The sequence below is a fragment of the Pimephales promelas genome, chromosome 10 (genome assembly GCF_988280905.1).
Source record: "Pimephales promelas chromosome 10, fPimPro1.hap1.1, whole genome shotgun sequence".
Classification (NCBI taxonomy): Eukaryota; Metazoa; Chordata; class Actinopteri; order Cypriniformes; family Leuciscidae; genus Pimephales; species Pimephales promelas.
In genome coordinates, this window is record NC_142778.1 from 34,363,210 (window position 1) to 34,376,986 (window position 13,777).

Below are 13,777 nucleotides of genomic sequence, written 5' to 3' on the forward strand. Positions count from 1 at the left end.
GCTCAAATGGATAGTTCATCCGAATGAGATGTTGAACACACGGAGGAGGTTTGAGATGATATTCACTAATGATCGCACGCGTGAACTCGACAATCGACTACTGTGGGCTTCGACCGAAAACAGGAAGTAAATAGAGGTATGTGAGCTGGCTGAATTAAACTCATTTTTATAAATATCTTTCACGTCTACTGCAGTCAGATTGACCGTGGTCACTCTTAATAACACCACAATAACATCGGATGTTAAGCAGGTTTAGAACATGCCCCATTGAAGTCAACAGGGTGTGAATTTTAAAAAGACAATAACACGGTGTAGGCAACACCGATTTTTGTCGTTTACGTCTGTACTGACAGCACTCCAAATGTACAAAAAAAATGAGCTCAATGTTAAAATTGACCCGAGTTCTCCTTTAAACAGTGTTTTAATTCAGTCCTGAGCAAGATTTTGGGCCATTGAAAACTGACAGTGAGATCTTGGAGCTACCCAGCGTGGCGCTCCTAATATAACCAAGAGACCATCAAAATGTATTTTCACACTGCGCTTTTCATGGTCGCAGTGGAACTCAGATTAACATGGAAGAGATGCGATTAATCGCTTGACACTTTATTGTATTGAGCCTTTTTAGGAAACATGTAAGTGAGACAGAAAGCCATGCTCACTTTTGGTGTCTAGCTGGGCAGCGTATTTGTTGAAACCCCTCAGACACACAGTTTCTCCCAGCAGATCGAGGAAGGCGGTGAAGGCTGGCGTGGCCTCTTCATTGTTGTACATCTCCTCCTCCGTGCTCTGCCCCGCGCGACACAGCAGGATGCCCACTTTGTGTTTCTGACTTAGCTATTTACACACAGAAATATATCGAACACCACATTTTATGTTGTTTGGGAACACCACATTTAAGACACCGTACTGGACCTAGTGTCCGACTGGTCATCCTTCACTCACCCCCTGCTCGTCCAGTTTAAGAAGCTGCTCTGTGACCTTTGGCGTGCTGAGAGCCAATCGCAGACAAGATACGCTGAGCTCTGGCAGCACATACTCCAGAACTTCTTTTAAAGGCAAACCACGAACCGTTCCGTGCTTCGCTGTGGACAGAACAGCGTCCTCCAGTATCGCTCCTCGCAATGTGACCAGCTGCAGCAGCCACAGGAAACCATGTGGGGAAACACACACACAATCAAAAAAACATCATATGACTGACCAAATATCCTCTGAGAGCATGTGACCGAGCATGAGAATGATTATGAATGGCTGAAAAAAGCGCCCACTGTGTGGCATCCTTTCCCCACTGCTCCATGATTCATTGCTTGCAGCATCTCTGTTAACCTCACACATGCTGATGCTAAAGCCATTAGCTACTGGAACATTAGCACACAGGTGGAGACACTGACATTCTTATAATAGTTTGTTTTTGAGGCCTGTGTTTCTGTTGTGGCATGAGTCACACATCTGAAGATGTCACATGGACAGCCACCCGTTCAATCATTTAACTCGAACCTTTGACCAAAATAACACTCTTGAACTACAGTAGTTCAAGGCCGTTTTGAGTGTGTGAGTGTGAATGATCTGAAGACGCTGCATTGTTCAGAGCGGGTGAGTTTAATGTGTCCAGACAGCCATGTAATCGGACTAAACCCAGCAGAGCTGCAGTCATACCAGTACAGCTCAGCACTTTTCAAACACGCCATTATTAAGCAATGGTAACCTCGTGGTCTTTATCGCAAACACGCAAGGCACCAAACACACTCAGAAATGATAATGTTACTTCATACAGGACACATGATGGACTGATTTATAAACGCATGACATGAACCAGAGGCATCATGCTTTTTGTGTTCATAAAAATGTCATAGGTGCATTGAGAAGCCCAAAGTCTTCAAAATGATTTAGTCCAGCGTCTCACATTATGAGCTTTTTGTTTTTAAAGGAGTAGTTCACTTTTAAAAAAAACTTTTGCTGATAATTTACTTTTTACCCCCATGTCATGCAAGATGTCAATGTCTTTCTTTCTTCGGTTGAAAAGAAATAATGTTTTTGATGAAAACATTCCAGGATTTTCTCCATATAATGGACTTCAATGGGAACCAAACGGTTCAAGGTCAAAATGAGAGTTTCAGTGCAGCTTCAAAGGGCTTTAAACGACACCAGACGATGAATAAGGGTCTTATCTAGGACCCTTCGAGTCATGGCTCGTTCATTTTGATGAACAGGAGAGTCACGAATGCTCACCAAAGAACAGAGCAAGGCGAACATTTGTGCTTATAAAAATTCAACTTTTTTTTTATTTTTGAAATGGCCGATCGTTTCGCTTGACAATATCCTTATTCATCGTCTGGTGTCATTTAAAGCCCTTTGAAGCTGCACTGAAACTCTCATTTGGACCTTGAACCGTTTGGTTCCCATTGAAGTCCATTATATGCAAAAAATCCTGGAATGTTTTCATCAAAAACCTTAATTTCTTTTCGACTGAAGAAAGAAAGACATGGACATCTTGGATGACACGTGGGTGAGTAAATTATCAGCAAAAGTTTTTTTTTTTTAAAGTGAACTACTCCTTTAAAACAGCAAACAAGTTAAAAATAGTCCCAGCATCCCTACATTGTGCTTCTAAATGGCCCCAAAGGTATAGGGTTCTATCAAATAGCCCAGAAGTCTTATTGTCAAGCAGTTTCATCAGATTTAAATCAGATAATAGCGAGAACAGACAACAATAAGCTTCAGTTTCAGGCTCAAAGAGGTAAATAAAAGTGGCTGGAGAAGCCCATGGGTGTTTTGTAGGAGAATAAATCATCCTTCAGTTTGATCCAGGTTTATTTAATTTAACTTCCCTGTTATACACACCTCACTAGTGCGAAAGATGATGCGGTACTGGTACTGGTCCTTTAAATCTTTGGTATCGTCCAGTTTCTCTCGCCGGATACTCAGAGCCACGGGCCCCAGCTTCTCATCGGTGCCAAAGTAGTTGCAGTGATCTGTGGAGACAGATAGAGAGAGTAATGAAAGAACATAGAGAGAGGACATAAATAAGACAGATTAATACCATTAATACAGAAAATGAGAGAGAGAAGAAAAATAATTAATGAGGTGAGGAGAAAAGTGGAAGTCGATATGAAGGATGAGAGATGGAAGGAAGGACACAGGGGACAAAGAAGGGATTTATAAGGAAAACCTACACATCTAGGTCATGGTGGCTATAGAACTTCCTGTAGGTATTGAGAGCATTCAAATCTAATGAAAAACCACGGACAAAGCCGATACTGCACACGATCTTGAGAATAAAGGAATGATTATTCTACTGGGTTTCCTACAGGTTTTTGCAGAGGAGCATAGAGACTCTGCAATCTGGCCAAACAATAACAACTCTCTTTTAATAACCTATTATTAAGTTTTTAATGGCAATAAAACATTGATTTTTTTATTTGATAGCTTTTCATTTTAAAGTTTTATCATTGCATTCAAGACAAACATAACCGCACATAATGTGGTTTGTCTGTGAATCAGTGGTCTCCCGTGGTCCTTTCGGTCTGTTTCAATTGGTTCAAAGAGAACCATATCAATCATGTGATTCATTCACAAAAAGGAAAGCATGTTCCACGGGCTTGTTTCCACGTGCATGTTTGTTTTTGCATGGGAAAAATGCTATACTCTCAGATTTACTGCATCCACGGATCAAAAATACTACATAGGAAGAAGCATGATGTGAATTTGTGAACGTGATATCCTTCAATTTTCCAGGCTTAATTTCTTGACGGCATTTTTCCAGTATTTCTCGTCACATGATGTGAGTTTAGTTGATTTGTTAGGGTTCTGAAAGTTCAGGAAACTTGAGTTGAGAGAATTATAAGTCTCAGGAGCATACAGATATGGGCTTTTTAATAACGCAGCAAAGATTTTGATACTATGCAAAATGTTGCCCTTCCGGACTGAGGAATACCAAATCAGTACAGCTGCATGGCTGGCACTACAACACAAATACACAAGCAATACTTTAGTGACGCATTGACTAAGTACCGCAAAAAGTGTTGCTGAACTGGAAAATTAAGTAAACGGGTAACAAGAAGTAATTGGCACCAAAGTGTAAAATACTTTAGTGGCTTGGAATCATCATTAAGTTAAACATTTAACACTTAAATGAGAAAAACAGATCACACAATGAAAAGCATGGCTTAAAGGTGAACGTTAAAATACTTCCTCTTTCCCATCTTACAAAGGAAAGACAACTATAAAGTAAGCCAATCATAGGCTTATTCTCCCAAAAGGTATAAAGCCTGGGGCGCTATTAAAACATCACAATTAACTGAGCATCTGAGCAACCAGGCCAACACAGCAACGTAAGCTCAACAAATAGCATGAATTTGGAGCAGGATTATCTTTTCACCTAAACAATTTCAGATAGGAGGAAATTTAAATGGTAAATGGACTGCATTTATATAGCACTTTCATAGACCCATTGGTCACCAAAGCGCTTTACATTTGCCTCACATTCACCCATTCACTTACACATTTATACACCAAAGGCGCCATCCAGCTCGTCCAGCTCATGGACACCTCGAGACCTTTCGGTTTGTAGACAATCTACATGAACCACTGAGCCACTGCCGCCCCAAGAGTAAAGCTGGTGAGAAATGTATAAAATTTCTCTTGCGTTTTCTCTTGCAAAAATGATCTTTTACATGTGACATTTGTCATTGTATCCATATCCCCATGTTAAGATGGTTGCATTTTGTGCTGCTTAACTTGAAATTATGAAACTTGTGTGCATGCCCTTTCTGGCATGCAGCCTGGTCATCGAAAACAAACTTCCGAAACTCTGGATGACAGAGATTACTTCTGAAACGCTAACCTTTCTCACCAGCTTTACTCTTCATAAAAACAGACAACTAATTAGAGCATTCAGATAACTCGCATCTGCAAGGATTTATCTAATGTGGCTAAGAGGTGACGAGCGAGCTATTTTTAGACATTGTGGGTTGTTTTTACAACATTGGCATTTTAGAAAAGCAAGACCTTTAGTGAGATTAACATTTGGGAGGCAGATGTGTGGCAGGAGTTTAGCTTCAGCTCCAGGTTGTACTTCTTTTGGCTAATAGCAAGGAGCATTGATAATTGTGGCATGCTTTGATAATCTCTTCCGAAGGAAGAACTATAGGTGGAACTTGGTTTTGCAGGATTAAATAAGCTAAAAATATGTAAATCCCAAAGACAAAGTCCTGTAATGAGACTAAATGAAGGGAAACCATGAAATTTAAGGTTGTACAGATACAATTGAAGGTCAGACCACCTCTAAAAGAGAGATTGAAGCTGATCCTGAAAACAAATTGGATTTCAAAATTACATATTTTAATAAACGTATCAATGTAGTTGGAGGTTCTAGTTGACCCAGCCTAAAATCAATTATGGACGAACGGTAAAGTCTCCTAATGTAGCAGTTTCCTTTATCTAGATAGAAGCCATAAATGTCCTACCTTTCCCAAAAAAGTGCTCATGGTAGTATTTGGCACCCAGGTCAACATGCTCGATGCAGTGCTGCTGCAGTCTCTCTAACCTGGTGGCCCGATCTTCTGGAAGTACCTCCAGTTTGGACACACTGGCATTGCTGCAGCGAAGATGTAGCTGAGCCTCCACCACAGCAGCCTCGCCTCGCTCTGCCCACGAGCTCAAGAAGCTGACGTTACGTTCCCCACAGCTTCCGGTCTCATTGAGAAAGTGCGGGCAGCTCAGCAACAACTGTTGCTGAGAGTTGGGGTTAATGCTAGCTGGACCACCTTGCTCTGAATGTTCCAGTCCTAGGGTTGATCCTTCTGATAGGTCTCTGACACTGAGGTCATCAGTGCTAGAAAAGTTGGGCTCCACTCCCCCCAGAGCAATAGCTCTGGAAACTGCCAAAGAAAGAGCAGCCGAAGAGGCAGCCGAAGCTCCGGTTGCCGTATTTCGCCGTTGGGCGGCGTAGCTACGCCGAGCTGCTGCCTCGTGCAAGTCGAACAGAACGCTCTGAGAGTCATAGTGGGCAAAACTTCGCACACATAGCCAGGGTTTGGAAGACAACGTCTCGGGGGGCCGTGCGTCATCCGCATCGCCTCGTGGATTCTCCGTTTCACCCCGACTGGCGCTACGGAGTTTGCGGAATAAAGACGAGGTGCCAAGGGATGACTCTGTTCCCCCACTCTTTTTGCGTACACGATTCTCCGGGTGGTCGTCGGGCTGTGGTGTTGACAAGGCGGCATGGGAAGATGGTCCCTCTAAAGAAGCACCAAGCAGCTCCCCAAGCTTGGCAGGGGCTGTGCTACGCTGGTCTGGCCGCTCCTGTTGGAACTGATTGAGCATGTCAAAGAAGCTTTGCTCAGACACAGCCTGTACGTTGATGGAAGAGGTACTGCCATATTCCCGGAACAAGCGACTTTCGACCTCCGATTCATCTTGCTCACTTAACGTAATCTCGCTGTTGGAGCGCTGCCGGAGGGGAGCAAATACAGAAGTCCGAAACCTTGGTGGTGTGCCTGGAGGCCTCGGACCTGATTCAAAGAAGTGACCATCCCTGGTTACTCGCTGTGGCGCACCTCCATCCTCACTGTTGACGTCATCCGGATGATTGCCTTGGCCATTCTCAAGCAGCGATTCTCTTGACAGTGCCCTGCGTGGAGGCCACTCAGCAATCCGAGCTCGAACCCCCATTTTGGGCACTGAGACGCGGGGTGGTGCTGGATCGCCCATGGAAGAGTGGCCATTATGGAGGGGTAGACGGAGATGGGGTGGAGGAAGAGGGGTGGCACACACCCCTGTATCTCTGTACATGTTCATGGAGCCCACTGTAGTCTCAGGGCCAAAGATGAGGGCAGGGGTTGTGGGGAAGAAAGCATCCTGGATCGAGACTTCTGGTGTTCTGTGAGGAGGTGTTGAGATGGACAAGCTCCACGCTGCTGTTGCTTCCTCCTCTCACACTCATTTCTTTAGTAGGAAAGGACTAACCTTCCCTAATCTTTTCGGAACAATCATGAAGCTCAAAGGCCACTCAAATCACAGACCTGCAAAAAGGCAAGAAAAAAAGAAAATTAGTCTGGTATTCATTTAATCTGGATACTTATGTACAACATATGAAAACATTCTGTTTTTGGGCGGGTTTGTGATCTTTTTTTCCTTTCCCTACATACCACTTACTCTAAGCACTTTGGAGCCCCAACTTCTCCCAAACCTTTTTTTCTAATAGTGTGATGTTTTTTTGCTCAAGGGGATTGCAGTTTTGAGAGAAAAATGCAGAGAAAAGCTGACTGAAACTAAAATAAGAAAAAGGGAGTAGGATGAAAAAGAGACAAGAAGAGAAATAGGTTAGTGTGAGAGAGAAAGTGAGGTGATCGGTTCTCAGATGGGGATTTCTCATACTCCCTTGGGGCTAATCTCTATTCCTCTTCCTGGCAGATATTCTGTATTAATACCTTTTAAATATGAAGAGTTCAGATGCAAATGCCTCTAAGTGCCATTTGAAATTTTCTTCTTTAATGATGATTTTTATCAAGCTTGTATATTTAAGTTCAGTTATTTCACTTAAATGGCAATGAAGATTACCTATTAATTGTCTTAAGTGAAATTACTGAACTTAAATATACAAGCTTGATAAAAATGATCATTCTAGAAGACAATTTCAAATGGCATTTAGGGGCTTTTGCATCTGAACTCTTCATATACAGTCAAGAAAATAATTTACCAAAATCTTTGCACAAGCAGCTACAACACCTAGTTCTACTTAGCAGCTGGCCAATATTGTTCCCTGATAGATGTAGATATTACTTGCAAATGATGTGTGAATGAGTATTTACACCAACTGACAAAAGTAAAAGAACAAATTACGTAAATTGTGGACGTAAAGGAGCGAACCAAAAGTCTGAAAATGTGAAAGTCAGATGTAGTTTACTAGACAAGTAAGTGTTTATCAACAGTCACGCAAAGCCCAATGCCTACTACTACTACAATGACCATGCCCCCTGACACTTTGACAGATGCTGACAAATTTACCAGCCATGAAAACCATTACCATGGTCCCATGACAGCTATAACAGATGGAGAGGTTGGGTCAGCAGGGTGAAGCGTCCAATTACCTGAGATCTAGCTGAAAGTAAGATTAGGATTCTGCCCACATTCAGCTGCATACAAAAGGGGTTACATAACAAGGACTGGCTGGATTACTGATGGGAACTGCTGAGTAGATAGATAATAGGGTGGACGGTTTTACTTAACCAAGAATGCATAAGCATAGGATTGTGATACACTCTAGATTTTGAACGAGACGCTCAAACTTTGAGACAGAGAGAAAGGCCCCTTGAGTCTCAGAGTATCTCCACATGCTTCATCCCTCACTGTGAACAAATGACAAAATGAAACTGACAGAAAGTCAAAGAACAAGACAAACACAAAAAGACAGGATACTAGGGAGAGGCAGAAGTAGAGCAAACAGAGGAGCGGGAAGAGAGGAAATCTGACATGGTTTGTGGTGAAGGAATCCAGGGAAGAGAGCAAGAGGGAATCTGAATCCCAGTGACTCGCTTTAATATGAAAGTCATCTTGAATCAGGCTTCACTGCAGCTCAGCGACTATGAAAAGCCACTCAGCATCGCCTGTTCCTCCGTGTAACTTCACATTAGCTCCCTTTTCATTGTCTCACCATCTCCATCCATCCAAATATTAGATTAAACATCCACAGCTTGTCTCTCTGTTTGTGATAAGTAGGCTACAGTAATAGTAATGTATGAGACATCTTTCCATTCTTCACTTCAACAGCATTGTTATTGTTTAATGATCCTGATCAGTACTGGCCAAAGAACAGCACACTATATACTCCAGGGCTGTCAATCTTCCTCTACAATACTATTCAAATTCCATTCCTTATTTTATTTAATATTTGAATAATATTAGAATATTAAATGCTAAAATTGATCCTATTATCAATATTTACGACATTACACATGCTTATGGATCGCCAATGCCACTATAGCATGTGAGTGCTGTTACACGTTCGGTCCACTAGAGAGACATTTTATTCATGCTGAATATGGTTGAAGCGCTTCCGATAGTTTTCGGCTGATATCTCCGCTAAAACGCCACCGAAAATTCTGAAAATCGTTCTTTTCAGTTCAACCACACGATTGCAACAAGTTTGATGCACACCGAATCCGTTGAGATATTTGCGTTTCTCGCTTCACGGGCGCTTTTAACGTCGTTAAACATTTAGGCTACCATTTTTGACAGTTGTTATGATGATACACCGTGGATAACGTGCACACTGGTGTTACGATTCAAAAACTTTATTGATCATCAGACGAACAAAGGCATTCGCCAAGGCGGCGAAAAGGCAAGATTGCATATAAAAGAAAAAATTTAAAATATATATATATAAAAAAGCAATATTCTAACAGTAACTTCAGCATTCGAATAGTATTAATTTTTTTTAATATTCAAATTATATTCGAATTTCGGAATTTCTTTCCCTCCAAGATTAACGCCATCTACAAGACATTTCTCATATGTCTCTGGGGTGAGATTTAGGCAAAATCCCCCCTCAAACTCTATCCATTCAGGCAAAGGTTCTTCAATACAGTTTCAGTAATTCATTTCAAGGTCAGTCTCAGCTTAAGACATACATTTTTCAGTCTCTCATTGTCCAAAAACAAAAAAAAAATCTATAATGTTTCCAGCAGTTCCTTTTCTGACCACAATTTACAGTTGTGAAATAATTACTGATAGTGCACATCAAATTTATCCTCTGGATATTAGATTACAATCATACATGGGTAATTCATGAAACAAAAACTTCGATACAATCCAGTCAGAACTAAAAACAGTCATGTAGTTATTTCACAGTGTTTGCTCTCAGCTATGCCACTGGCAATAGTCGCTGATTTTAAATGGGTTGTGTGGAGCAGTGCCATAGTGCTGCACTGAAGGTGGCTTTTTGTTTCAGTGAATGTAAAAGCACTTCAAGGTGAGTTTGTGTAAAAGTTTCACCCCCAACTTTTGGCAGACGCCACATCCCAACACTCACAGGGCAAGTTCACAACAGCGGCTGCAGAAATAAGGGGGAAATAATGTGTTACTTTCCAATTGAATGTTTTTCGGTTTCCCCCAGCCTGTAAATTCCTTGTTTTTATTCTGTCTGAGTGAACCGGGAAAAGCAAGTATGAACTGTGTGAATATGCAGACGTTTAAACTAACACACTACTGGGAAGCAAGCCGACACCAAGTGCCAGATTTGAAAGACTTCAAACTGTTTTTAATTGTTCACATAGTAATTAGCTCACATTCTGCTAGCTCAAACTGAGACCACACACACACACACACAGGTAGGCATGTGCCGGTATCAAATTTTAATGCTGCAGTTAATTGATTGAGCTTTTATCACGGTATATGGTATTATCACAATATTTTAATGAAATTATATTTTAATGCTCAAGAAAAACAGATGCATTGTGGGTCTCTAAAAAAAAAACTCAACTTGCATCACAATGTGTAATTGTGATTTTCAAAACATATGGTTACTAAACCAAATTGTTTAAAGTTTAGTGACAAAATGTTACAATGTTTACATGGTACAATGACTGGTAGGTTACTGTTTGTATTATTCAATTAAATTCTTGGATTTGCTTTCAGTCTTAATTCAATATTGACTCATTTGGATAAATATTAGGTAGGCCCCAGTCTGCTAATGTTTCTCAAGAAAAAAAAAAATCTCACATAATGCTGTAAACATACAGAGAGAAATTAAATATAATATTTAGCAAAATGACAGAGTTTTGGTATCAACTCGTGTAGTGCGTTACCTCTGTTATGGATCAATCACGTTGTGTCGTGTGGTGTGAACAGCTCAACAACTTGAACACTCCTGATTTCACAGAGAGCAAGTCATGTAGTGTGAACCGCACAGTTTAGCCCGACGTTTTAAAATCATGTAGTGTGAACTAGGATTTATTAGTGATTTTAATTCAACTAACTTGGGTCTCATGATCCCTCCATCAGACATCGAAAGACAGGGTTTGGTGTCGGTTTGTGAGCCCTGGAGCTTTAAATCACATTAAATTCTTCTCGCTCATACCATTGCAGCCTACAGCAAGTGACTCAGCTTATACCTGCTACAGACAGCCAGTGCCAGGACAAGATCTGTCAATCACAACACAGCTTGTTTCCTCTGACGATTTCCTGTCACTTTGTTTTGGGGTGTCAGACATGCACCCCCTGGTGATAGCAGCTGGCCAGTGTGTGTTTAAAATGGGAGGATGTGCAATGGAGGGTCGGCGTTTGATCTGCCCTATAGGGTTTACATGACTGGACTGGTGAAGGACAGAGGAAAGCATATGATGCTGGAAATTAAAGGTGAGGGTCATGGTGAAGAGAGGACGGACGTTACGGATTCATGTGTTTTGGACTCTTGGCATTTGCTTCATGTGTGCAGGCAGGGGCTAGTCATAATCCTTTAATTCACTAAGATAAGCGATGAAGGTCAAAGGTGTGTAAAATCCATAGTGTAAGTGAAAGCTAATCAATAAAGCAGAGCAAATATGAATTATAGATTAGAGGGAGGTCGCGCATGTGCCACACAATGGGAGTTAGCAGAAAAAAACAGGCACACATTCTGCATGTTCACAAAATCTACTAGTAATATACATTTACATTTATTCATTTAGCTGACGCTTTTATCCAAAGCGACTTACAATTGCTATATATGTCAGAGGTCGCACGCCTCTGGAGCAACTAGGGGTTAAGTGTCTCGCTCAGGGACACATTGGTGTCTCGCAGTGGATTCGAACCCGGGTCTCTCACACCAAAGGCATGTGTCTTATCAACTGCGCATCACCATCCACCCCATATTTCACATAATGTCTTATGTGAAAAATTATTAGTGCAGTCAGCCAAATACAGTGAGTTACACAATAAGACCAAAAACATTCAAATTGATTATTGGTTGACCGAATTTTTGATATTTTAGAAAGCAGTGTAGCCAATGGCCACATAAAACTGATATATACTAAACGACACACAATTTAATTTAAAGATAACACATAACACACTGCAAGTAAATTTGTTTTATTATTTATATTTTGCATTTATATTTGTGCATATTTACTAAAGCATGAAATAAATCGTTTAAAAATAAATTGATTCGAAAAAAAAATATTTAAAATTTGATGAAAAAATAAACATTTATAATTTAGATAGCAAGTCCTTGGTTCCGTCATTCCATTATATATGACTAAAACGAAAGGAATGTAAGCACTTGATAATCTGGTATGTTCATGTGCATTAGAAGTCATTTTCTCAAATAAATACTTGGTAACACTAAGTCGGCCTTTGGCATTAACACAACGACAGCGTTGGGGGCCTGAAAACGAGTTTCAAAGTGGACATTTTGGAAAACTACTGCTATCGTCTCGACGTAAACTACAAAAACGTGAATTTGTGCACTGCAAATGTGATGTCATGCACTTGTGTGTTACGTGTTCAATCTACAGGTGCATAGTGTTTCTTTACAAAGTGACATTGCCATGTACTGGCCTGGCAGCATAATCAGCGATTCGTGTCATTTTCGTGGATCCGTGTGAATGGGGATCATTTTGATCACGCTGTTGTTTGTATGCAAAAATGCTAAGGAAAAAACATACCCTAATTTTATATGCAGTACAGTGATTAATATGATATATATGTGTATAGCAGAAAAGTGATTAATGCAGGGCATTTTGGCATTAAGGATTTAAATTTTGTCGCTCATTTTGATCCAGTGACCGAAGAACTCAAAAAGACACACCATCACACACAGAGAACACTTGTTTTTATGCAAGCTAAGAATACACACTTTAGAGGGTCCAACAGCTAGATTCGCTTAAGTTTCGAGGTTCGTGAAATTACATTTTTAGATATTCAAAAATTTGTTTAAATTTAATCAAATGCATATTTGCTGAAAGCCACCTTTATATGAAAAGTTATAGACTTTGCATTTAGAAACTTTTCATATACAATTTAACGTGACTAATAATTTATTAGACAGAACTGTTTTATAGATGGTAGTAAACTGTTTTTAGCACTGTCAGAACCAAAATCCTGGTGGATATAAAAGTTGCGCTTTCGACACTTAGAGCCAAAAAGACAAACATATTAACCAATGCAAATTAAAAAAGGGCACTAGATCAGCCTAGGTGTTAGTCATCCCAAAACACTGAATATCTTATGAATAAAAACAGGAACTTTGCTCAAATTTGAATGAAAATCAACTGCTAAAGGTTGTGAATTTGTTGCAAAGTCAGCTTTGATGACTATAGCATTGGGTACTCCAAGAGATATTAAATTAGAGGCAACTTTTTAGAGAGGGTTGTACACTGCTGCCAGTGGTTACAGTTAGCATTCTAAACCACAGCATGCATTAAGTCTTAAAAGCTAAAATCATATACATAGTTGTGTTTCTAAATTATTCACAGAAACTCACATCACTAACTGACCAGTTGGTTGTTGGATGGCCTGACCCATCTGTGATTGTAGCCAGAAAATAATGATCTCAGGAGGCCAGCGGGCTACTAGGAAATGCCCATGAGTGCCATCTGGCTGGCATGTGATCAAACAGTGCACAGGTGTTTGTGAATGTGACAGTGAGAGCTATAGTACACGTGTAGTCCGAGTGTCTACTATAGGAACAGGAAAAGGCCTAGTATTTTCATAAAATAATATCCATATTGTACCTGATGGCGCCAAAATTGAATACTGGCCAATTTATTTAACCATCCAAGCAACACACACACACACTCTTGTA

General features: G+C 40.5%; 1 protein-coding gene across 5 annotated transcripts in view; it reads right to left on the reverse strand.

Moving 5' to 3' along the window:
- The window catches only part of sipa1l3 (signal-induced proliferation-associated 1 like 3), a 96,284-nt gene that overhangs the window by 37,515 nt on the left and 44,992 nt on the right, over positions 1-13,777 (reverse strand). For all 5 annotated transcript variants that reach the window (XM_039683849.2, XM_039683847.2, XM_089116515.1 and 2 more), the window contains 4 exons: positions 5,463-7,019; positions 2,839-2,969; positions 943-1,131; positions 660-834 (listed from right to left, as the gene is read on the reverse strand). In XM_039683849.2, coding sequence (XP_039539783.2) covers positions 660-834; positions 943-1,131; positions 2,839-2,969; positions 5,463-6,795 — 1,828 coding nt within the window. In that variant the 5' untranslated portion in view covers positions 6,796-7,019. The remainder of the gene's footprint in view (positions 1-659; positions 835-942; positions 1,132-2,838; positions 2,970-5,462; positions 7,020-13,777) is intronic.